The sequence below is a fragment of the Sminthopsis crassicaudata genome, chromosome 6, assembly GCF_048593235.1.
Source record: "Sminthopsis crassicaudata isolate SCR6 chromosome 6, ASM4859323v1, whole genome shotgun sequence".
Lineage (NCBI taxonomy): Eukaryota > Metazoa > Chordata > Mammalia > Dasyuromorphia > Dasyuridae > Sminthopsis > Sminthopsis crassicaudata.
In genome coordinates, this window is record NC_133622.1 from 208,757,715 (window position 1) to 208,784,083 (window position 26,369).

The 26,369-nt window shown below is 33.7% G+C and overlaps 1 protein-coding gene and 1 long non-coding RNA gene across 4 annotated transcripts in view; one reads left to right on the top strand and one right to left on the bottom strand.

Annotated features, from left to right (window-relative positions):
* Positions 1-26,369, top strand: part of FAR1 (fatty acyl-CoA reductase 1) — a 94,688-nt gene that overhangs the window by 9,888 nt on the left and 58,431 nt on the right. For 2 of the 3 annotated variants that reach the window (XM_074275502.1, XM_074275503.1), the window contains exon 1: positions 280-352. The exons of the other annotated variant lie outside the window; for it this stretch is intronic. In XM_074275502.1, coding sequence (XP_074131603.1) covers positions 324-352 — 29 coding nt within the window. In that variant the 5' untranslated portion in view covers positions 280-323. Of the gene's footprint in view, positions 1-279; positions 353-26,369 lie in introns of those variants that run through there. 3 annotated transcript variants of the gene reach the window in all.
* Positions 6,344-26,369, bottom strand: part of LOC141547122 (uncharacterized) — a 68,062-nt gene continuing 48,036 nt past the window's right edge. Inside the window, exon 2 of the long non-coding RNA XR_012483517.1 lies at positions 6,344-6,667. This is a non-coding gene — a long non-coding RNA (uncharacterized LOC141547122). The remainder of the gene's footprint in view (positions 6,668-26,369) is intronic.

Sequence of the window (26,369 nt, forward strand, 5' to 3'; positions counted from 1 at the left end):
GGAAAGTGCAGCTTGGATGGTATGGCAGATAGGATTCTGGCTGTTGAATCAAGGGGACTCAAGTTCAAATTCAGCTCTAGACTTATTGGCTAATTCCATTTGCTTCAGTTTTCTGATTTCTAAAATGAGCTGGAGAAGGAAATGGAAAACCACTCCAATATCTTTTGCCAAGAAAATCCCAATTGGGGTCATGGAGAGATGGACACAATTGAAGAACAATTATTAGGAAAGTTTTTTTTTTCCTAACATCAACCCTAAATTGGTATCTTTTGCAGCTTCTCCTGATTGCTTCTGGTTCTGCCTTCTGGAGCCAATTCTTCTATATGATAACTCTTCGAGTACTGGAACATAGGTAATATGGATTTTCTTAGTCTTCTCCAGGAGAGACCTTCTCAATCCTTTAGCTGATCTTCATATAACATGGACTCAGGTTGCTGTCCTGTAGACACTGTCTGGCTTATCAGTGTCCTCCTTAGACTGTGACATTTTGAGCTGAATACAGTGCTCTATATCTAACCTGTGGGTCATGGTCCCATATGGGTTCAGATAATTGAAAGTGGAGGTCATGAAAAATTTGGCAACAGTAAAAGGTTTCTGAACACAGTGACCAAAAATTAATTCACAATCAAACACCTAATGAATCTGAAGTGTTTCTAGCAACACTTGTTCATCTTTCATTGCACGACTTTTACTGCAGCCTTGATTTTGAACACACACCACGGTGCAATTTGCACTGTGTGTGCACGAATACTGCCAGAAACAGCTTTGCTCAGATTTGAGACAGGTCACGTAAAAATTTCTCTGGTGAAAAGGAGTTGAGAGTAGAAAAAGTTTTAAGAACCCCTGACCTACATGTGCTCTGAAGAGGGCAAAAGAGATGGACAATTGTCATTTCCCTCTTTCTGAAATCTAAGCTCTCTTGATGTATCCCACATTTATATTAGCTCAGATTTGAGACAGGGTTGCATAAAAATTTCTCTGGTGAAAAGGGGTTGAGAGTGGAAAAAGTTTAAGAAGCCTTGCCCTACATGTGTTCTGATGAGAACAAAAGATAGTGGCCATTGTGACTTCCCTGTTCCTGAAACCTAAGCTCTCTTGATGTATCCCACATTTACATTAGCTTTTTAAACTGTCATATCCCACTGCTGGCTCATTTTAAGTTTGCAGGTCTCTAAAACTGCCAAATCTTTTTCAAAACAACTACCCTCTAATAGGAGTTTCCCTAAATTATTATCTTTGTGAAGGTGATTTTTTTTTTATACTTAAATAGTAAGACTATATTTATCCCTATTAAATTACATCTGATTAGGTTCTCAATGTTTTAACCTATTAAGATTCTTTTGGATTCTATCTCCATAATCAAGTGTTAGCTCTTTCTCCTAATCTTGTCATCTGCAAATTTAATGCACATTCCCTCTATATATGTTTTTCTTTTCTTTTGCCTGTTTTCTTAAAGACTCCAAATCCCTTCCCATATTTTCGTCCAGGTTGGCTTGCTTTGTTGATGTCTCAGTCAGCACTTGACTATAGATATCCTTTATTTCCCGTAGGACTCCATGAATACGTCTCCTGAATATATGTAGGTGCTACTCTTGTTTTGTTTCTGTCTTTTTAAAAGCCAAACTCAAAAGTTTGACTCGCCTGTAGGGAGTGTCATGTCTAAGACATCAACCATGTGATGCTGCTGCTTCAGTAGAACTATGATCTTGATATTCCCCAAGGTAACAAAGATCTGTTGCTGGGGGCATTGAGAACTAAGACAACTTTCTCTGCTCTCCCATCTTGTGTAGGAGACAGAAAGGGAAAGGGCTTATCCCCATTGGTGCATGCTTGTTATGGATAGATGAGGAAATGAACCTGGAGAGATTAAATAGCTTAGAGTCTTAGACATGCAGGGGCAAGGGAGGTCTGCCTTGCTGTCAGGGTAAGATTGCCTTCCTGTCTCCTGGAAAGGGGAAAGATTGATTGCAGAAATGGAGCACTGGTCATAGTACCATAGCTCTAGCTCTAGCCCACCTTTCACTTTATGAATGAAGAAGGCCAGTCTTGGGAGACAATCAGGGTGAAGTGTCTTGCCCAGGATCACACAGCTAGTGTCTGAACTCAGGAAGATGAATCATCTTGACTCCAGGCCTGGAACTTTATCTACTGTGTCATCTATCTGCTCTTTGATTTTTGGGATCAGAAAAACTCTCCTATATAGCATTAAAGTCCTTCCCTACTTGTCTTCAATCTTTGTCTTTCCTGATTGAGTTTATATTCCTTTTCTTCACACAATTCATAACCAGATTGTTTTTGTGCGTTTTGTACCCTCAATTTACCAGACTTTGATCAGTGTGTTCTTGGAATGGAATTCCTCATCTTTGCTGAGTTCTTAGAAATCCTTGTTTCTTCAGTATATAGTTCGAGTACTACCTCCTCTTCTGTAAGAGTCCTTCCTTAATTCTTCTAGCTGCTAGGGCCTCTTCAATAACCTGGTGTTTTTAAAAGTATATATTGTTTGTATATATGCACAGGGACTTTAACTAGCATCTAACAAAAATGCCTGTTAGCTTAATAAAATGTTTATTAAGGATTATCATTCTTCATATTTTAAGTTTAAGGTAAAACCTCAGAATTTTAATTTGTATTTCTCCATTAGAGAATTGAAGCACTTTTCTGTTATAGTTGCAAGATAGTTTCTATTTCTTTTTTTAAAAATATATCATATACTTTGACCAATTATCTAAAATGACTTAATTTTTTTTGACATTAGTGCCAATTCTCTTCAGACTTTTATGAGATACTTGAAAGAAAGTTTCTTTTTCTCCTCCCTCCATAACTATTTCTAGCTCCAATGCTTTTATGAGTACAAAAAATATTAATTTTATTAAAATGGTCTATTTTATCGCTTCTATACCTACTTTAGTTTACAATTCTTTCCCAACTCATGGTTGTCAAAGAAATCTATTGTTCTTAGAGTTATACTTAGAAGAATTTTAGTGTTTAAAGTTCTCTAAATTTCTCCCTTTCTCTCCTTCAACCTTCTTATTTTTCCTATCCTCAGGGAGAGTGGATGAATAAATTTTCTGTACTTCAATATTGATGTAAATAAAAAGAAAAAACCTGTGCAAGTAAAAATAAGTGCTACAGAAAGGGTTAAAGAAATAGTGTTGAAATTTTGTATCTTTCCCTTCTGCTTAGGCAGGTTGAAGTTTGAAACACATACATGTTCAAATTGTTTTAGTAATATACATAATCAATTCAACTATTTCATACCTCAGAGACTGGGCAAATAAATTGCTCAATGCCTTATTTGTAAAATGAAGATAATAAAGCAACTTCCTTCCAGAGTTGTTGTAAAGATCAAAAGAGCTTTATATATTTTTATGCTATTTAGTATTTCATTATTTATAATTGTGTATTATGAAGGAAATACAAGTTAGAATAATTTTTACTATTTTAAACATCAAAATGTAGGATTTTTTTTTCTATAGTAATTATTTCCTTTTGAGTTGCAAAGATGGTTTTGTAGGGTCAAGGTAAGTAGAAGCAAGTTCATCATGGCCACTGAAAAGTTTTTGAAGTAGGAATATTAATTCAATGAATTATAAAGGTCTACTTTTGGCCTTATATTTATTTTTACTTTTTAAAAATTTAAAAACCTGTTTAAAAATATCATTGCCATTTCTTGTTCTGTACCTTCCCTTAATCCCATATAGATCTTTCCTTGTAATAAAGAAAAATAAATAAGCAAAACCAGCTAGTAACAGTAACATCCTGTAATCATTTCCTACTCGTAGCCCTTCTTCAGGAGAGAAAAAAATCTATCCTGTGGAATTGGGCTTACTATAATTTTTTAAAAATTACTATATAGGTAAAATTTATTTCACTATTTTTTACTGTTTTATTATTATTTAATATCTGTAACTTCCACAAGAGTCAAAAAATGGAGTTAATGCTGATTCTTGCATATTAGGCCGGAGAAACCAGAATTTGCCAACTCAGAAAGGCATTAAGGGGACAAATTTTATTTGTCATCTGAAGAAAAGCCTTTCTAAGGGGAGAACCTTTTTGGTCACCAGTAAGTGATGAAGAATAGCATATGGTGGTAGAGGGGGTAAAGGAAAAAAAAATTGTCATTTGTAGGGATTTCTAGCATCTTCATCTAAATTAGAGGCAGTATGATACAGAAGAATGTTGAATTTGGTTAAATCTTGGGTTTGCTACTATCTATCTTTGTGACACTAATCTTGTCTTTCCGAGTAAAACTGAGGAAGTTGGATATGTAGCATCTAAGATTCCATTCAGTTTTAACTCTTATGATCCTAAGAATTTTTTTTTTTTTTACTTTAGTAACTCTTGAGATGACAATACAAAATGATCCTTTGTCCTGTGTGATTCAGTATTGGAGTGCTTACATAGTATCAGAGCCAGAGTGACATAAAGGATCAAAATGGAATCAAACAGTACCTAGATGCCACTCTAAATGTGAAAAGTTTATCCAATGATTAAGTTGATCTATGAAGAGAACTGAACTACATTTGTATTTGATATTCTTGCAATAAATTAGAGACATTTCAGTCATGGGAACATGACTGAAAAACATTCCTCAAATAAGTTAGTTAAAGAGTTGTAACATTTAGTTTTGTCACATACACAAGTACTACCAAAAAACATTTCATAGGATACTGGCCATCCTCTTTTTCAGTGTTCACAATAGAAAACACACCCAAAGATAGTTGAAATTTTTTGTGTCAGCATCTGAAATAGAGAACAAAGAAATAGAGAAATTCTTTGAAGAACCTGTTCAAGATCTAGGTCAGTTTATGTCTTTAATACATGCCTTAAATACTAGGTGACTTCAGTGTGAAGGTTGGCACAGGACAAGACATTGAAAACTGGAAAATGACTGAGGGCCAAAGGCTTGTTAAGTTCCTTAGTTGTCTCATTCTTATAAATCATGCATACTTTATTTTTCAGTAATAGATTTTTATTTTCAAAATACATGCAAAAATAGTTTTTAACATTCACCTTTGCAAAATCTTTTGTTCCAATTTTTTTTCCTTCCCTCTCTCCTAGACAGCAAGCAGTCCAATAATGTTGAACATGTGTAATTCTTTTACACATTTCCACAGTTAACATGCATGCTGTGCAAGAAAAATCAGGTCAAAAGAAAAAAAAAAGTGAAAATACTTAGTTCTGATCTACACTCAGTCCCCATAGTCCTCTTTCTGGATGTAAATAGCTCTCTCCATCATCCATATTGGAATTGCTTTGAATCACCATATTATTGAGAAGAGCCAAGTCCACTATAGATGATCATCATATAATCATGTTATTATATACAATGTTCTCTTGGTTCTACCCTCTATCATTAATTCATGTAAGTATCTCCCAGGCCTTTTTGAAATCATCCTGCTGTTTCATTTCTTATGGAACAATAATATTTCATGACACAAATATACCATAACTTATTTAGCCATTCCCCAATTGATGGGCATCCACTCAGTTTCCACTTCCTTGTCACTACAAATAGGGCTGCTTCAAATATTTTTTTTGCATAGATCCTTTCCCCTTTTTAATGATGTCTTTGGGATACAGATTCCATAGAGATATTATATGCATACTTTCTTGGAGAAAACCAGAAAGTAATGGATAAAGTGAGCATTGAAATTTAAAGAAAAAAATGAAATGAACTATATTTTAATGGATAAGAAATTACGATTCTTTAAGAAATCTTATGGTTGTAGCAAAAATCTTATTACCAGGATTTCTTGACCTTTTTGCAGTATGACATTTGGTAAAGCCTACTGACCACCTTCTTTCTTCTTCTTTTTTTCTTTTTCTTTTTGAATGAGGCAATTGGGGTTAAGTGACATGCCCAGTCACACAGCTAGGACAAGTTAAGTGTCTGAAGCTGTATTTGAACTCAGGTCCTCCTCACTCCAGGGTCAGTTCTCTATCCACTGCACCACCTAGCTGCTCCCAGACCCTTTTTTAGAAGTGTTTTTAAATACATAAAACATAAGTAAGCTAACAAAAGAAATGAATTGTATTGAAATATAGTTATCAAAATAGTTTTTTTTTAAAGTTCACAAACCCCATGCTAAGAATTTGGGTCTTTAAAATATCAAGTTCCTTGCCAGTAGGAATTATTTCAGTCTTTGTGACTTCAACATCATGTACAGAATATGGTTTTTAATATTTGTTGCTTAATAACTAATTATAAATGGCAAGATTAAAATCCTAATAGTGAATAAAGATGAGAAGAATGTGCACTTTGGCTAAAGTGAAGCAGGGGAGTAATGTAATTGAGACTGAAAAGTAAAGGTAGGTTGGATCCAGGATATGAAGAACCTTATAGACCAGATTTAGAAATTTATTTGAAGGAGAATAATAGAAGATTCTGAGTAGCATCATTTCACAAAATTGCAGAAAGCAGTGGAATAACCTTGGAGACATCTATCCTTTTCTGTCAGACCACATCCAATCAGTTGCCAAGGTTTTGTCACTTCTGTCTCTGTGTTAATCACATTTGTGTCCTTATTTCTACCAACCTCGTCTCAGTAGTTTGAAGTCTTCATTCCTCTCACCAGTGTTTTGCAGTAACTTTCTGAGGAGTCTTCTTGCCCCAAGTCTCTCCCCTTTCCAGTTTGTTCTCCACATGACTTCCAGGTTTGTATTCCTGAAACATAGGTTTGGCCTTGTTGTTCTCTTTCCCAGAATGCTCCCATGACTTCCTGTTGCCACTAGGACTACTTATTTGTCACTTTAAAGATATTCAAAATCTAGTGTCAGTCTATCCTCTTAGACTTATTACACGTTACTATCTCAGGAATTCTTTCTTCTAGCCATTGACTCATTTGCTGTTCTGTGTATATGGTTTCAAATCTCTGGACTTGATACTTTTATACAAGTGGTTAGCAAAGTTTGAAATAACATTCCTCCTTCCTCATTTCTGCTTCTTAGAATCCCTAACCTCTTCTAAGATTAAGTGCCACCATCTCCTAATCTGATAAATCTAGTTGCTAGTGTGTTCCACATTCTTCATATCACCCTCCTCTTCCAGTTACTTTTATTTTATGTGTTTTTCCCTTTCTTGAAAGGGCAGGAAGTATTTTATTTTTATCTTTGTATCCCCAACACTAAGGTGCTTAATAAATGATTATTCAATGAATGAAAGATCATTGCCAAGAGATCAGAAATCAGGTATCCTAAGAATGTGGAGAAAATGATAAAGATAATAAAAAGATGGGAGAAATAGAATCAGCAGGGATTGTATAGTAAGTATTCATTTGAGATCCCTTCCAACTTTGAAAATCTGTAATGAGACTATTAATTCTTCTTAGCAATGATAGAGACTCCACTATCTTAGTACCAAAAATCTAATTGCAGAAAAAGGTAATGAATCTTAAGAAAATGAAGTTGGGAACATGAGTTTGAACTTGCAAATATATATAATAAATCTTTTCTTCTGGTAACCCAGTTTTAGGCATTCAGGGATCTATTTTTAGTACTTCTTGAAAAGGTAAATATTTACTCCCCAAAATGGAAAAGATAATCATGTATAGATTATTACTAAAAAAGTGACTTAGGTGTGTTATCAGTGACTACTATTTCATGTTTTTCTAGAGATTCAGAATTTAACATATTTAGAGGCATAGTTCTTATAATAAACAGAATTATGAAAGTCACATTAACTATGTAATCATTCTGGCCTTGATCTTAGGCTATGCAATAGGATGTGGCAACTGGGAAATTGTATATGATATCATTCAAGACAACATCCTAGAGTTTTTTTCTTTTTTTATTATTACTATAGCTTTTCATTGACAAAATATATGCATGGGTAATTTTTCAGCATTGACCCTTGCAGCTGTGTGTTTCTGTGTGCAAACACTTTTCCCCTCCTTCCCTCCATCCCCTCCCCTAGATGGCAGACAGTCCCATACATGTTAAACATGTTAAAGTATATGTTAAATACAGTATATGTATACATATTTATACAGTTATCTTGTTGCACAAGAAAAATCAGATTTAGAAAGAAGGTAAAAATAATCTGGGAAGGAAAACAAAACTGTAAGCAGACAACAGAAAGAGTGCAAATGCTATGTTGTGGTCCACACTCATTTTCCAATGTTCTTTCACTGGGTGTAGCTGGTTCTGTTCATCACTGATCAGTTGGAACTGATTTGGATCCTCTCATTGCAGAAGATAGCCACTTCCATCAGAATTGACCCTCATATAGTATTGGACAAGATCCTAGAGTTAAGTGACCCACTGATCCTCCTTTTTTTCTAAATTGTGAATTTTATATCCCAGTGAAAGACCTGGCCATTTCCTAGCCTGAGGATTAATTGTGAACACACATTTAATAGTCTCTTCTCATGTCAATCCTATACAGGATATTCTTTAAAAGGGGAATAGGAACATAGGACATGTATAGAAGAAGGAGGAAGCAACTGACTTATTACACCTAATAATACATATCAAGGTATAATATTGTATAATAAGGTATAATAGTATGCCTAATATTATATATCAAGGTAGATAATATAGGAAGTATCTATAGTGTACTGATCCAGCCATAGGGAGAACTAAAAATTTGTAGGAGACAAAGTCTAAAAAAGAAGCCAACAGGAACTCAAAATACTTAAGGCCTCAGATGTCCATATGGAAAATACACAAGATATAGGAAAAAAGCAAGATAAGACCTTAAGTGTCCTAATCCAGAATATGGTTCTGGAGAAACACTTATTTTTCCAAAGGAAAATTTTAACTTTTTTTAAATGCATGTATATGAAGCTGCATTGTATATATTCATAAGTAGACCTAAGAATTACAGTGGGTAAATGTGATAAGACAGCAAACAGTGTCTACTGTCTACTGAGTGGTGGTAGAGGCAGAAATAAGTGGTTTTGTTGTTGGAGTTATACCTAAACGAAATGAAAAAATAGATGAGAAGTTTGGGGAATATCATCCCTGCATGGAGGTAGGATAAAATAGTAATGATGGAGGACTTATATTTTCTGGATATCTCCTAGAGTTTTTCCATTGTCAAAAAAGCATGATGACTAATTAATTTCTTGGTTTCCCTAGATATTATAGTGTGACCCTTCAAAAGGTATAGGAACCAATCACAAGATTCCGGTTCCATACCCAATTCCAGTGAACAAAGAAGCAATGACAGGAAACTTGTGCGATTGTGACCATTTTTCTATAGTGAGGTACTTTTTAGAGAGATTTCAGAGAAGAAATAGAATCCTATGGCATAAGATTTTATAAAGGAAGTCAGCCTAGGCATGACAAACCTTCAAAAAATTAAATACTGAAGACATGAAGCAATTGCAATGAAGAAAATGGAGACTGTGGAAGAAGCCAGCTTTTTGAATCTTTGCACTAAGATTATTTGATAAAGGTTTCATCTTAGACATAAAAAGAATTGATTCAAATTTATAAGGATAACAGCTATTCTTTGATAAGTAAATGGCCAAAGGATATGAATGGGGAATTTTCAAAGGAAAAAAAATCTATATTATCAACAACTATAAAAAATGCTCCAAAACATTTGATAACTAGAGAAATGTAAAATATAAAGGAACTCTGAGGATTTGCCATCAGATTGGCAAAAATGACAAAAAAGGAAAATTAAACAATTTTTGAAAAAAAAAATAGTCACAGGAATACACAGTAAAGTTGTGGTTTATCTGGCCACTTTGGAAAGTGATTTTGAGGGATGCCCCCAAAGTTATTAAACTCCATTAATCATTTTCTCTCCATAATTAAGTACCATTAGGCTTATATACTCATTAGTTTAAAGAAAGAAGAAAAGGCTTCTCTGGAAGTCTATCAACTCTCTACAAAGTAAGTGGATGTTCATCAAAGAGGATTGGTTGAACAAACTATTGTGCATGTAATGAAATCTTATTTTGCCATAAGAAATGAGTGGAATAATTTCAGAGAAACCTGGGAAGATTTTGAGTGAACTGATGCAGAGTGAAGTGAGCAGAATCAGATGAACAATGTATAAAGGCTTAATAACTTAGAAATGGACTTAAGAATTTTGGTCAATGCAATGACTAAATTTTGATTTTAGAATACCTTTCATAATGGATGCTACCCACTCAGAGAACTGATCAGATTCAAGATTCAGAATAAACTACAGTTTTTGGATGTTGTCAATGTAGGGATTTGTTTTGCTTGATTGTATTTATTACAAGACTTTTTTCTTTGGGGGGGAAGGAGGAGGGAGCTGTAGGTAGGTTATATATAGGATAGCTTAAAAAAGGAGATAGAGTGAAACATTTTTTAAATATACAGAAGAATAGACCAGAAAATATTCATAGTTAAGATAACTTATTTAAAAAGAAAATTAAGCTGTATATAATAGTCACAGTTTCATGAACAATCCTCTTTTTCTTGTTTTGTACGTGGAAATGTTAAATTTATTTGATATTTGTAAAGTTCAGAATAAAACAAGAAAAAAAATGTGTAAGAAGTGGATGTAAATACAGTTAATGGAAATGCAAATGAAAACATGGCACAATCCTGTAAGACTATTATCAAGAATGCAAAACTCAGAATGAGCTGAAGATGATGGGAAAGTTGGAAAAAAAAACACAAAAAAAAAAACACCGGAAAGGGTTATGTGTGTTTGATTGCCAAAAATAGGGCATAGGAGAGATTAAGGAAGGGAAAAGAGACCTGTTTGGGAGTAGATGACCCAGTAATCATTGATGAATGAGAGAAGATGCAACCATTTTTAAGTGATTATTTTTCTATTTTATTAACAACCTATTATTAGAATTAGAATCTAGGTTTTTTTCTCTATATTTAAAATAGTGTTTTATTTTTCGAATTACGTGTGAAGATAGTTTTCAACTTTGATTTTTGTAAGATTTTGAGTTCCAAATTTCTTTTCCTTTGCTTGCTTATCTCCCCTTTCCAAGAGAGCAAGCAATCTGATAAGAGATTAAACATGCACAATCATTTTGAACATATTTGCACACTAGTGTTACAAAAAAAAAATCAGAACAAAAGGGTAAAATCATAAGAAAAATAAACATAGAAAAGGGGAAAATCATATGCTTCAATCTGGATTCTTTCTTTGGATACAGATCTATCTCGTCTATTGGAATTGTCTTGGGTCACTAAATTTCTGAGAAGAGCTAAATCTATCATAGTTAATCATCGCATAATCTTGCTCTTACTGGGGCACAATGTTCTCTAGTTTCTGCTTACTTCACTTAAAATCATGTCTCTTCTGAAATCCACCTGCTCATTTCATATAGAACAATAATATTCCATTACATTCATATACTATAACTTCTTCAGCCATTCTCCCTCCACTCATGAAGGGTTAGTTGAGGGAGGTAAGTGGGAGCATATGGAATGACCTCATTTCTCCTGCTGTGAATTCTAATCTGATTCTTCCTCCTTTTCACCTAGTTTAGTTGGATCTTCCCCCTCCTATTCTTTCTTCCTTTTCTTTAGTCTTAATACTTTTTAAAGCCATTTGGATTAAATTGGATGTATGAAGTGTATCTTTGGAAATTGAGTTTGGATTGGAATTGAAGTGTTCACCTAGCTGCTCTCCTACTAATTTCCACTCATCTAGATCCAATTCTTTTTCCATAGAAAAACAAGGACATATGACCTAGACAGTTTTTAAAAGTTCGGTAATCTCCTGCAAAATTATAATCAATCCTTGGCTTTTCATAACCTTAACAATGCTCTCTAAACATTTTCCTTGAAGAGAAACAGAAGGCTGTTTTCTAAAAATTTGCCCCATTTCACTGAAATTCTACTTTAGCTCTTTAACCAAGTTTCCTTGTTACTCACGCTTATTTCTGGGTCAGAGAGACTTTTCCACTGGAATCAGGATTGTGTCTGCCCCACGTTGGGCACCAAAATGTAGTGTTCTGTTGTCTCTAAATTGTAATCGTTCTTTTGGGGGCAGATTTCTTGGGGGGCTTCTGGAGGCAGCCTTGGCTTCAGTTCAGTTTCATCACCCCGAAATGCAGCCAGGAGTTAAAGTCCAGATCCTTTATTTTCTCCAAGTCTTGTCTCCTTCACTTGGGGCTGGGCTAAAGACATTCCAGTGACTTCTTGTAAGAATCCTAACATCTGAACATTCTCTTCCTAGAAGATACAACTTTTGCTTTCCTTTCTTCTGTTTTCTCCTCTAAAAAATAATCTTTGGATTGGAAAGAACAGAGCCAAATTGACTCTTTACGAAGTCAATATCCAAGATAAGTAGTGAGATAGCAATATTAGTTGCCCTTGATGAAGTCGAATCCCCAAGGATAACTATATTGTAGGGTACTGAAACCACAGCAGAAGTGATTGTTGAGCCACTGTTGGGGATTTTTGAAAGACTATAGAGAATGGGATTTTTGGGATTAGAAAATTTACCATTTTCTACTTAAAAATGTCATCTTCTCTCTTTTTTTTTTTTAAAGTTTATAAAGTTAGTGAGATTAACTTCAATACCCATCAATTAAAAAAATGTTTTTTGGTTAATTTTTACATCACCAGAATTTCTCTTGTACACCCCTCCTTCCCTTCCCAGAGATCCATCTTATAAAACAGACAATTTTTAAGGAAAAAAAAATCAACAAAATTGATCAATTCAGCAAAAAAGTATGAAAATGTATGTTTCACACCAATGGACCTGTCTCATTTGCAAAAGAATGAGATTGGTGGTAATTTCTCATAATTTTATCTTCTGCATGGGTGATTTTTTGTAATTTTGCAGCTTTCATTTTTGAATTATTTTGGTTATTTTCATTTAAATTGTTATAGTAATTGTGTATATTGTTAATCGGCTCTGCTTGTGTCAGCCTTCATCAGATCATGTCTTTTCCATGGTTTTCTATATTGATCATATTACTCATTTCTTATAATATGGCAATATTCCATTTTCCATAGTTTATCAATTTCAGTCTATGGGCATCCACTTTTGTTTAGTTTTGGCTACTACATAAATTGTTATGAATGTTCCATATAGTACTGAGAAATACATATACTTTTGAGCATTCTCATTTATATGCCATAACTCTTTTAGCTCTTGTTTCTCCAACAATTTATTCCATTTTATATTTTCCCTTCTGTTTACTCTTGCATTAGATTGGTCAAAAATTGAATGAGTGATAAGTATTCTACTGTTGTTGGGTTATTGTATGTATTTTCTTGAATTAAGTTAATTTTTCCTTGATCAGTTTAGATACTGAAGAGTATTCTGAAGATAATTTCTAAAAGCATCCTGAAGCATAATACATTTTTATTTGTGGCTCCTTTCAGCATAATGTAACTTCCTTGTTCATCTCTCTGTTATAAATTATTTTTTCTTAATCTAATAATGTGATTGCAACTCCTACTTTTTAAAAATATTCATCAGTTGTATCTGTATTTTTCGTCCCTCATTTTTCATGTGAACATCTTTGCCTCTTAGGCAACATATTGTGGAGTTTTGCTGTTGCCTCCAATCTCTCTTTTTTGAATTGTTTAATTCATTCTCTTTTAAAGTTATGAGTTGGATTTAAATTCTTATCCATTATTTTTGCTTGATTTATTTCAAGACTTTAATACATAATATAATAATAATAATAAAAGATAATCAAAAATTTCTTTTACCTCACAGCTTCAAGCTCTTCCTTTTGTCATTTTTCTTACCTTTGAAATTACTTAGTCTTTTTTTTCCTTTTACTTAATTATCTATTTGCCCCTTCTTTTTCTCTTTGAGAAAATCAGCTATTGATTTTATATTTTTATTTTCTGTAACTGCTTTTGTTTCTTTGTCTCTAAATTAAGTTCATGCATTCAGTTCAGCTTTTCTGAGTTGTTTAAAAGTTGTTTCCTTATAAAGCACTTTAATTGAAAGAAAACAATTATATCTGCACTGCTAGCTGCCCTTATATAATTAGAAGAAACCTATTATCTATATATCATTAGTTATTCTTGAAGGTGGACTAAGTTAATCAAAATTTCCTACATGGAAATAGAGGGGTTGTTGCTAGTTCACATTCCTGATTTCTGGCTAATCATATTGTCCTCCATTCCAGTGATGCTTCTGACTTTGTAACTAATCATATTGGTTTTTAATCTATGATACTTCCTGTTCTTGGTTCTCTTGTATTTCCTAAAACCAAATGAAGGATTGTTAGCTTTACCTTGTAGTTTTTTGGCTGCCTGAGGAACTAAGAGACTCCTTTTATTGGTAACTGACAAAGAAGATAGAAGAAAGTATTGTCCCATGATACACATTTTTCCCATGTCCCTGATTGAGTGATACACTTCTTCCTAAAATCACTTTGATGTTCTCTTTCCCATTTACTCCTAATGATTCTTTTCTGGTTCCATGCCTTCTGTTAGAGCACTGACTGCTCTGTTTTTGAGAAGGTGTACTCTCTGTTTTGAAGGTAGTGCTCTTTCTAGGAATTAGGATCCCTGCAGATTATACCCATTAAAAAGGTCTATATCTTTTATTACAGAGTGCTGTCTCTTCCTGAGTGGGGATATTCCTTAAATGGACCTCACCATCTAGATGTTCCATTTTCTTTCCTCTTTAATTCTTTTCTTTGCCACTTTATTGGGTGCTTAGCAGTGGCTAGCTTGTGGTAGGCACTTAATGTTTATTGATTAATTCTTCTATAGGCTGTGAGACTGCTGTAGTTATTCTCTTTTCTATCACACATTCCCCCTTTTCCTTTTTCCTCCCCTTCTTCCCTTTTACATACCCTCTTATTATTCTCACAAAAAATTGGTTCAAGTCTAGTCAGAGATTTTGGTCTTTGTGGCTACAGATTAGGTTCTTGACCATTACTTCTACTTGGTTCTATTTTCATTTTCATCTACATGCATACTTTTAGAAAGAAACCTCTTAATAGTTCCTCTATCATTTAGTTTTCTTAATGCCATCGGGTATCTTAATCTTTCTAATTCTCCCCCCCCCTTTTTCTGATTAATTTATTGAATTCCTTGTATTTTCTTTGCTGTTTATTCAGTGCTATCTGGTGCTGGAAGAGCAGATAATCTATTTACACTTTTTTTTTTCCTCTTAGGGAAGCCTAAGATGTTTCCCTTTTTCATTGATTAGTTCAGATTTGTAGAACATATCACTTGAATTGTATCTCTAGCTGCCTCCAGCTCTTTTCATTTTCTCCATCATATATCATTCCCTTTTCTAGTTTCTAGTCTTTGCTGAATTGCCTTGGGTTATTTAAATTTCTTTTCCTAGGTATTGGAAGTTTTTCTCTGGGTTGGTAGCAGATTTGTTTGTCATTAGAATTGTAAAATGTAACTACAATATGTCTTGGAGTTTGTAATGTAGAGATACAGGGAACACTATCACCATCATTATTCAATATTGTATTAGAAATGCTAGCCTCGGAAATAAGAGTTGAAAAAGAGATTAAAGGAATTAGTCGATAATGAGGAAACCAAACTATCACTCTTTGCGGATGATATGATAATATACTTAGAGAACTGCAGAGATTCTACTAAAAAGCTATCAGAAATAATTCACAACTTTAGCAGAGTTGCAGGATACAAAATAAATCCACATAAGTCCTCAGCATTTTTATAAATCACCAACAAAATCCAACAGCAAGAGATACAAAGAGAAATTCCATTCAAAATAACTGTTGATAGTATAAAATATTTGGTAATCTTATCTACCAAAGGAAAATCAGGAATTATATGAGCAAAATTACAAAACACTTTCCATTAAAAAAAAAAATAAAATCAGATTTAAATAATTGCAAAGACATTAAGTGCTCTTGGATAGGCTGAAGGAATATAATAAAGATGACAGTACTCCCTAAACTAATCTATTTAGTGCTGTACCAATAAGGCTCCCAAGAAACTATTTTAATGACCTAGAAAAAATAACAACAAAATCCATATGGAAGAACAAAAGGTCAAGAATTTCAAGGGAATTAATGAAAAAAAAAAATCAAATGAAGGTGGCCTAGCTGTACCTGATCTAAAACTATATTATAAAGCAGCAGTCACCAAAAGCATTTGGTATTGGCTAAGAAATAGACTAGTTAATCAGTGGAATAGAGGTTAGGTTCACAGGACAAAACAGTGAATAACTATAGCAATCTAGTGTTTGACAAACCCAAAGATCCCAACTTTTGGGATAAGAATTCATTATTTGACAAAAACTGCTGGGAAAACTGGAAATTAGTATGGCAGAAGTTAGGCATGGACCCACACTTAACACCACATACCAAGATAAGATCAAAATAGATCCATGATTTAAGCATAAAGAACAAGATCATAAATAAAATAGAGGAACATAGGCTAGTTTATCTCTCAGACTTGTGGAGGAGGAAGGAATTTGTGACCAAAGAACTAGAGATCATTATTGATCACAAAATAGAAAATTTTGATTACATCAAATTAAAAAGCTTTTGTATAAAAAGTAATGCAAACAAGATTAGAAGGGAAGTAACAAACTGGGAAAACATTTTTACAGTAAAAGGTTCTTATAAAGGTTTCATTTCCAAAATATACAGAGAACTGACTCTAATTTATAAGAAATCAAGCCATTCTCCAATTGATAAATGGTCAAAGGAATGAACAGACAATTTTCAGATGATGAAATTGAAACTATTTCCACTCATATAAAAGAGTGTTCCAAATCACTACTGATCAGAGAAATGCAAATTAAGACAACTCTAAAATACCACTACGTACCTGTCAGATTGGCTAAGATGACAGGAAAAAATAATGATGAATGTTGGAGGGGATGCGGGGAAAACTGAAACACTGATGCATCATTGTTGGTGGAATTGTGAACGAATCCAACCATTGTGGAGAGCAATCTGGAATTATGCCCCAAAAGTCATCAAACTGTGCATACCCTTTGACCTAGTAGTGCTATTACTGGGCTTATATCACAAAGAAATACTAAAGAAAGGAAAGGGACCTGTATGTGCCAAAATGTTTGTGGCAGCTCTTTTTGTAGTGGCTAAAAACTGGAAAATGAATGGATGTCCATCAATTGGAGAATGGTTGGGTAAATTATGATATATGAATGTTATGGTATATTATTGTTCTGTAAGAAATGACCAACAGAGATGAATACAGAGAGACTTGAAGAGACTTACATCAACTGATGCTGAGTGAAATGAGCAGAATCAAGAGATCATTATACACTTCAACAATAATACTGTATGAGGATGTATTTTGATGGAAGTGGATATCTTCAACAAAGAGAAGATCTAATTCAGTTCCAATTTATCAATGATGGACAGAATCAGCTATACCCAGAGAAGGAACACTGGGAAATGAGTGTAAAGTGTTTTCACTTTTGTTTTTCTTTCCAGGTTATTTTTACCTTCTGAATCCAATACTTCTGTCCAACAAGAAATTCGGTTCTGCACACATATATTGTATCTAGGATATACTATAACATATCTAACATGTATGGGACTGCCTGCCATCTAGGGGATGGGGTGGAGGGAAGGAGGGGAAAATTCAGAACAGAAGTGAGTGCAAAGGATAATGTAAAAAATTACCCATGCATATGTACTGTCAAAAAAAGTTATAATTATAAAATTAATTAAAAATGAAATAAAAGAAAAAAGAATCTAGGAGGATCAGAAAAAAAGTCTTCATGTTGTTGGATACATGATCCCCAATAGAATTTTGGATTATATTGTTAAAACGATAGTTGTTATCTAGAAAAGGAAACAATATTCTGAGAGTCATCACGAAGACTGAATACTATTAGCAATATTGCCTTTAAAAAAATAACACCTTATTTCTGAATGGTAGAAGAATAAAACTACTTTTGGAGGGATGGCAGGAGAACTTGCAATCCAGGAGAAAAGAGTTCTTGGTAAAGGTGGTGGATGCTTTAGTTAAGGAAGAGAGGTAGTCAGAGGTAAAGAAGCAGAATGGTCAGTGCAAAAAACCCAGAGATAGACGGAGTGCAGTATGTGAGGAGTAAAGAAAAGGACCGTTGGACTAGAGATGGGACATTAATGGTTAATGAAATTGGAAAGATGGGTTGGAGCCAAGTTGTCAGGGACTTTCAAAGCCAAAGAAAGGAATTATAAGAAGCTACTGGGACTTTGTAGAGCAGGGATTCTCAAACTACAGCCACAGGCCCACCGGGTTATGGCAAATGGGCTGAGGGGCAGAGACAGAGAGTGAGTTTTTGTTTTTACTATTGTCAGGCCCTCCAACAGCTGAGGGATAGTGAACTGGCCTCTTATTTAAAAAGTTTGAGGACCACTGTATGTAGAAAATGACAAGATCAAATCTCCATCATAGAAAAACCATTACTTTGGCAGTAATGTGTAGGATGGCCTGGCTGGAAAGAAAACCAAATTAGCATTTAGGAGTCTGTTTTGCAATAAACTAGGTGAGGTGTTGAAGACCAGAATGAAATTGGTGGTTATGGGGGGTAAGGGCAGGGTGGCAGAAATCACAAGTTTTGACAACAGATCTATGCTGTAAAAGTATGAGTAGAAGATAATGCCAGGGTGCCAAACCTTGTCAATACAAGAAGAATGGGAAGTTTGAAAGAGGGTTGGTTGAGTTTGAAGGGAAAAAAAATGAAAGTTCTGCTTTGGACATTTTAAATTTGGAGCATTTCTGGGATATACAATTAAAATTGTCCAATAAGCATTTGGAAATGTAGGATTAAATCTCAGGAGAGAAACTTGGACTGGTTATATAGATGTTTAAGTTTTCTGCAGAGAGATGATAATGAAGCTCATGGGAGTTGATAACTAAGAGAATCAGTTTGACTTTTAAACTCTTTAGCAGGACCCAAAGTTAATGCTTGGAAATATAGCTTGGAAAGACTTATGGCTGTGTATTGTATAACACTACAATTGGGTTAATGGATAAGTCAGTATTCAGCAGACATTTATACTATATAAACACTTGCTAGGTTATTATGTGCTAAACACCATCTTAGATGCTGGGAAGAAAAAACCAAAGAAAAAAAAAAGAGCGCCTACCCTGAGAAGCTTACATTTTGTAGGGGAACATTATACACATAGGTTATATTAAAAAAAAAAAAACTGTCCAAAGTAATGTGAGGAGTTGAGGGATAGAGAAAGGTAAAGCATTTGAGGATGTATCTTTTGAGCCAAGTTTTAAAGGAAATGACTAGTAATTCTCTGAGACAGAAGTGATGTGGCTGTGGGTTTAAGGCATGGAGCCAGCCTTTGCACAGGCACAAAGATGGAGAATGGAATATTGTATTGAGGAAGAACAAAATAAGTTTGGCTTTCCTGTAATAAGGCTAGAAAAGCAGGTTGGAACCTGCTTGAGAAAAGCTGTAAATGCTATATATAGGAAGTTTGTATTTGATTCTTGAAATAATAGAGTCACTGGAGTTTAGTCATATGGTCAAAATTGTGTTTTAGGAACATTATTTTGGGAGCTGTCTTAGAGGGGGTATTTAGAGAAGTGAGAGGAAGGAGATCAATTAGAATTAATTAGAATTAATCAATTAGAATGCCATGAAATTGATACAATGTTAATATATATGAGATGACATGCTTTTGCTGTTACCAAAATAAAGCTATTATGAGGGATAGCTAACATATGAAAAAGTCAGAATCTAAAATGATCGAGTCAGATGCATTGACTTGAAGAATATGAAAATAAACAATTGGTAAAATGGTGTCTTGAGAATGAGATTTGAGATTTTGAACACATGTATTACAATACAGTGATGACTTGGAATACATTTTATTTAGCAGGGAGTAGTAAGAATGTAATTACTTGAGTCATGCAAATATAATCAAAAGGACTCTTAAGTTACAAATGAAGGGAGAGGAAGAAAATATATACTGGAGTTTAGTGGATACATAGGAAATAACTATGATGTAGGACAGTGGTCCTCAAACTTTTTTAATAGGGGGCCAGTTCAGTGTCCCTCAGACTGTGGGAGGGCCGGACCATAGTAAAAACAAAACCTCATACTCTGTCTCTGCCCCTCAGCCCATTTGCCATAACCCGGTGGCTGCGTAAATGTCCTCAGCGGCCGCATCTGGCCGCGGGCCATGGTCTGAGAACCCCTGATGTAGGAGGAAGAATAGTAATTGACACAACATTCACATGAAACAAAATGCAAAATTAATAACAATTATGGCATCAAATATTTAAAATACAACAAAACGATCTAGAATTTCCTAATATAAGATGTTAAATCTCATAATATTTTCATTGAGAGTTGCTGGGATGACTAGATTATAACTGAATGTATTGGCCATCATTGTACATCGCACATCACGTATGGCTTCCATATGTGCCCAATATTAATAGCAGAGTAGTAGTAGCAGTTTTGTAGTAGCAGAGAATTGGAAACAAAATAGATGTTCATAAGTTGGAGACTGTCTAAGAGAGTTATAGTACATGGAAATAACAAAATGCACTATATTGTTAGGATATGAAGGTAGTGAATATGGAGGAGAATGGGAAGACTTCTGAACTTCAACAATGTTGAAGAATCAGGAAATATACATAATGACTATAATAATGTAAATGCAGAGAACAACTGCATTAAAACCATTACAAGTCAACAAGATCAGTTCTAGACACAGTATTTTCAAAAGATTGTTAATAAATTAGAATATTTGGGAAATGGTGACCAGCCATAAAAGGAGCAGCAGAAGGAATTGTAGATGTTTTTCCTTGAGAAGAGATTAATTAGGGGCACGTGATAGTTGTCTTTTTGATTTTGATGTCTGTCATTTGGGAGAGAGAGGGGTTGTTTTGCTTGGCTCCAAAGATTAGAGTTACAAGCAATGGATTGAAGTTGCTTAGAGGCAGATTTAGATTCAATATAAGAAAAAACTGCCTTATTGTTAGAACTGTACAAAGTAGAATGAATTGTCTTAGGAATTATACACTCAAAAGAGCTCATTGTCTATTTCATAAAAATATTCTCTTGGGCAAATAAAAGATCACTTTAAAAGAACTCTCGTTTTATAAAATTATACAAGATTCTATAACAGATTTGACCAAAAAAGATAAGTTTATTCAAATATACATTTAATAATATCAAGCAAAATTCAGAACACTTACTGTGGGAGATATGGTATAAATGGAATCCAAATAGATGAGGGATTCCCAGTCAGTGATGGTGTTCTTTTCATGGATCACAGAGTGCACTCTTTGCATGAACCCCTGAGATGGCAGCAGTGGCAGCAGTGACTCCACACTGACATTCATGGTCATTTGAAAAAGAATGGCCTACTCAGCTACATTGGAAAAGTAAAGTGAGCAATTCCATGGGATCTGGATTACTGCTTGCATTTGGGTAGGCAGTTCATTGAGAGTGTGTGCTTGTGTGCATTTTCCTTGAGTGGGTGTTCATCATCTGTGGGGGATTTATGGAAAGAAATGATTTTAAAAATTATATAAGATGAAAAGGCATGCATGGAAAGACTGAAATTTGTGCAGATGGAAGGAATTTCCTAATGATTATGAGATCACAGATCCTTGAAGTAACATTTTGCACGATAAACTTGCAAGAACAAATTCTTAAGATATTGCTTCCAAGTCATTCTACTTTTCTCTTGCTTCAGAGTTCTGATGTTGATGAACTTTAAGGTAAAGAAGGAATTCAGCACTCAGAAATAGATGATTGAAGGGGAAAAAATCCAGTTGAATATTGTAAATACTGCAACACTTAAAATTTTTTGCCTGTGGCTTGGAAATGAATACATCTTCCTTAGCTAACAGATGGAACTGATTTATAAACACAATTGTTAGTTTAATTTCTGGAATTATTCAGCATTTTTAAGACCTTTTAGTTACTTCCTGTTTTATTTTTCAGCCTTTACTAAGTACCATTAAGCTCTGCATTTAGAAGGATAATTTAAAGTAGATTCAATTTTAGTTCTGTAATTCTGTTTAAAGTAGATTCAATTTTGGTTCTTAGCAGGACATTTAAAGATTTTTTTTCTAGACCTTTTGTTTTACATCACATTAATTTCTGAATATGTCATTCTTCTCCCTTATCCAGTAAATAATTTAAAAAGATTTGAAAAGAAAGGCAGAAGAGGGAAATAGATCATTAAAATTAACACATAGAACATAGCTTATAGTATATACAGTAGTCCATACCCATAGTTCCTTACTTCTTTAGTTAAGGAAAGATTCATTCTTTCAGCTCTAGAAAGTGTTTTTTAGAAATGAGAAAATTAACATTGCTTGGAAAACTTAATTTTTTAAAAATTTGGAGTAGACTTTGAATTTATATGGTGACATATATGTTGAGTTTGTGAGTTAAGTATTTAACTGTTAGATAACTTAGAAATATCAATTTTTCCATGATACTACAAATATGAAGTGATTGTACAAAATTATACTGTAGTGATATGAAGGAGTTAAAGAACTTTTTTATTACCAGGGAGTAACCTAAGCATTGGGGAAAATAGATCCCAATGAGTAAAATATTGTTTATAGCAGTGTCTGTGTAGGCTAACAAAGTAGCTATTATATGTTCCTCAATGGGTGCTTACAATAGCTTTGGACACTAGAACTGTTTATTGAGAGAAGAAATGTTAGCTAAGATGGCATAACTGTTCTCTGTTCCTTTTTAGATTAAAAAATGCTTTATCAGCCTTAGTTTTGAAACAAAAAGAAGGAAACTTTTGGTATAAAAGTACTTTTACCACATACTGAGTTTGAGCTTTTGGTTGATATTTGAATACCTAGTCTAATACTGTCCTTGTCAAGGGAGATTTAATTTGATGTGTAGATTATTAAAAACTTTATTTGGTTTTGAAATTATAGAGTAAAAATTTTATACTTTTAAGATAAAGTTGATGACAGGAAATTCTCTGATAAGTAATAATTCATTTTATTGAATTCCCTGAGTGATAAGGGTATTCATAACTGTGAGGATGGAACTGGATGGTATTTGGATATAAGACCTAGTTATCTTCATTAAACTTGTGGGACCAAAAAGTGGATTGATGAAAGTGTTGGCAGATTATGCCCACTCTTGTTATATGTTCTCTTGATATTGTGTAGATAGCACACTGGATGTCTTAATTTTTTATTTCATTAAGAAAAGCAAATTTGTCTGTAGCTTTTTAAGTTATGATGCTATTGTAACGGATTTTCTTCTTTATAGCAAAATAGGATACAAATTAAAAGTACTGAAGGTTTCCAGACAAGATGACACCTTCTTAACCTGTTATTTTCACACTGCTTTTACTAGTTAGTTGTAATTTTCTTGTCTTAAAAATGATCCTATACACAAAGGATTCAGTTAAACAAGCAATCATTGCTGTTCTAATAAAGGTAGAGATGGGTTTTTACTCTTTTTCTTTATATTCTTTAGCCTATCTTTTAAAAAGCATTTAAAAATATATTATCTCATTTAAATTATGCCACAAGGTTAAAGAGGACAGATATTACTTTACTCATTTTATGAGTGAAAAAGCAGTCTAAGCTTCAGGTAAATGATTTGTAATTATTTTTGGAGGAAGAAATGGTTTTTCCATTTTTTTTAGGTTAAATTAATAACTATAAGATAGCATACTATATACCAGGATTTCTTAAATTTTTTCCACTCATAACCTCTTTTCACCCAAGAAATTGTTGCATAGCCTTAATTATATAGGTATACAAATTTAACATTTACTGATAACAAATCATAATTTGATGATCCCCACATGCAATTATGAGAACCCCATAGGGGGTTGCAATCCACATTTTAAGAAGTTGTGCTATAGACCATTTGGAAGATGTTAAGAATAATCAGTTCCAATAGAGCAGTAATGAACTGAACCAGCTACACCCAGTGAAAGAACTCTGGGACATGACTATGAACCACTACATAGAATTCCCAATCCCTCTAATTTTGTCCACCTGCATTTTGGATTTCCTTCACAGGCTAATTGTACACTATTTCAAAGTCCGATTCTTTTTGTATAGTAAAATAACTGTTTGGACATGTATATAGAGATTGTATTTAACTTATACTTTAACATATTTAACATGTATTGGTCAACCTGCCATCAGGGGGAAGAGGTGAGGGGAAAAGTTGGAACAAAAGGTTTTGCAATTGTCAATGCTGAAAAATTACTCATGCATATGTCTTATAAATAAAAAGCTATAATAAAAAAAATATGGTGAAAAAAAAGAATTGTTTTAGTGTCCTTATAGAATTATCCTATAAACAAAGTATCCTAATTATTACTCTGAAGGATTGTACCTTAGAGGCTATATTCCCTAATACCTGTCTTCATACCCTGCTCATATAGCTCACTCTTCAGATAGTTCATTCAAAGCTTTATATTGTCCAGATTTTTGGTACAAGGAATGGTTTTAATATATCACGGAAAAATACTATTGGAAATTTGATATGGTGGTATATAATGATAATCCCTTCCATTGAAGAGTCAGAGGTTGGTTAAGAGTTCTGAGGTTTAAGAGAGGGCTGTGTTTTAGTGTTCTTAGTAAGTGAGCACTAGTTCCAGAAGTAATGACTACTAGGCTGCCTAAGAAGGGGTGAACTGAACCAGATCAGAATAAAGCTTCGGGGTTAGTATTGGGAATAGGGCCCATGAGTGGCAACTGTACTTCTAACTTGGGCTGAAAGGAGACCCAGTCTCCTACCTCCAACCCTCATTAGTATTGCATAATTTTGTTATAACTACCAGAATAGATTTTTTTTTATGTGATCAATAAGCAATAAGCACAATAACATCTTAATTCTCTGTATCTTTTAATTCATTGTAAAATAGTTAAGATATGGTAAATTTTTGAATATTGCTTGCATATATTTTCTCTATCAATATTCCCATCTAGGATGACCTAAATTTTATGTGTATACGACCCTTATAAAAATTTGATATAATTTGAAGAGTAGGCATAGAAGTTGGTAGTTTTTCAGGTTCTCTCAGTCATCTTTTAATATTTTAATATTAATAGGATCTAATTTTTTTGCACTTTATTCTCTTCCTCTTCTTTAGATTGCAAGTATTTTAGTTCTTCCTTGTTCTGTTTTGTCATCTTCCGCATGCTGCTGCTTATATACAATTGGTCAAGTCTAGCTGCTTTTTCCATTTTTATTTCTTTTGGGTCATTTGTACCTCTTTTATTATAGAGAGATAGAGAAGGCATATATGGCGAATGTGAGAAGAATATAACATAGAACTAACTAGTGCAGAGCTGTGAAAGCAACTTTTGAGGCAACCCTTTTGATATTAGTGTTTTCTCATTTTGCAGATAAAAAAACAGGCTTAAGAGAGATTGTGATTTTCCTAATTAGGTTCCCCTCTTTAATAAAACTATAGAGACTTAAACTTCATATGAAGCTTCTGATTATATTTGCTTCCATTCATGGGTTAATGTGTATATTTTTTTCCCCATTTCTTGTTTACTTCTGGTCAAAGATAGTATTTATTAGATTCTGCTTCAGTCCAAAGATTAAACCCTAAACCATTTACTTTTTCATTCATTACCAGTTGATATTGCACAACAAACAACTTCCAAACATAAATCTCTAAACTTTTCACATTTTTCTATGGAAATTAAGAAAAGTCTCAGGAGAATGGGTTGGGATAGAATTAAAAGTTTTTTAGTATAGATTTGGGAAAGGAAGCAGAGAAAGAAACCGAAAGAAAATAGAGAACAGTGTTAGATATAATAAGGTTAGGATTAGGTAGGTAGTTAATATAGGAAGACTATTTCTAAATAAGAGTTAAGAATTGCATATATTTTAAAACCTAAAATATCTATTATCAGGATTCTTTGGTATTTATTTTATGATAAATCAGGATATATTAGCCAGAATGGCTCAAAGCTTTTCTTTAGAAGGCTATATAATACAGAGAATCTACAATTTATAAATTGTTTTTCTTTTATTTTCTTAAAAATTCATGTTTTCTTGCTATTATATGTTTTATCTCTTAGACCTGAAGTGATTTCCCCCCCCCCCTCTGGGACTTTTTTTTGGTATAATAAGTTCATATTCTTTTGCCTTTTGAATCTGTTAAAAATTCTACTCTAGAGATCTGCAATCTTCATACAGCTACATCTACCTAAGAGTTGTATTAAGTGAGTCAAAGTTGAGAATTCTTATTCATTGCCAAATGTAATGACTTTTTCTAAATCGTTATCCTTAACTAAAAACTTTAACACTATCTTTCACTCTCTTATCTTATGAATAGGTTGGATTGAAGCAGTGAGGAGTTGGATGAATGAAGGCCAATATTGATTGAGGCTATTGTAGTAGACCAGATGAGGAGTGATAAGAGCTTGAGTTATGGTAGCCACTGTGAATGGGGAAAAAAAAGAATGTATGTGAAAGATTTGGGGGAAATAGAAATGACAAGGCTTTGCCATTGATTGAATACACTACATGAAGGAATATGAAGGATTGAAGGTAACTC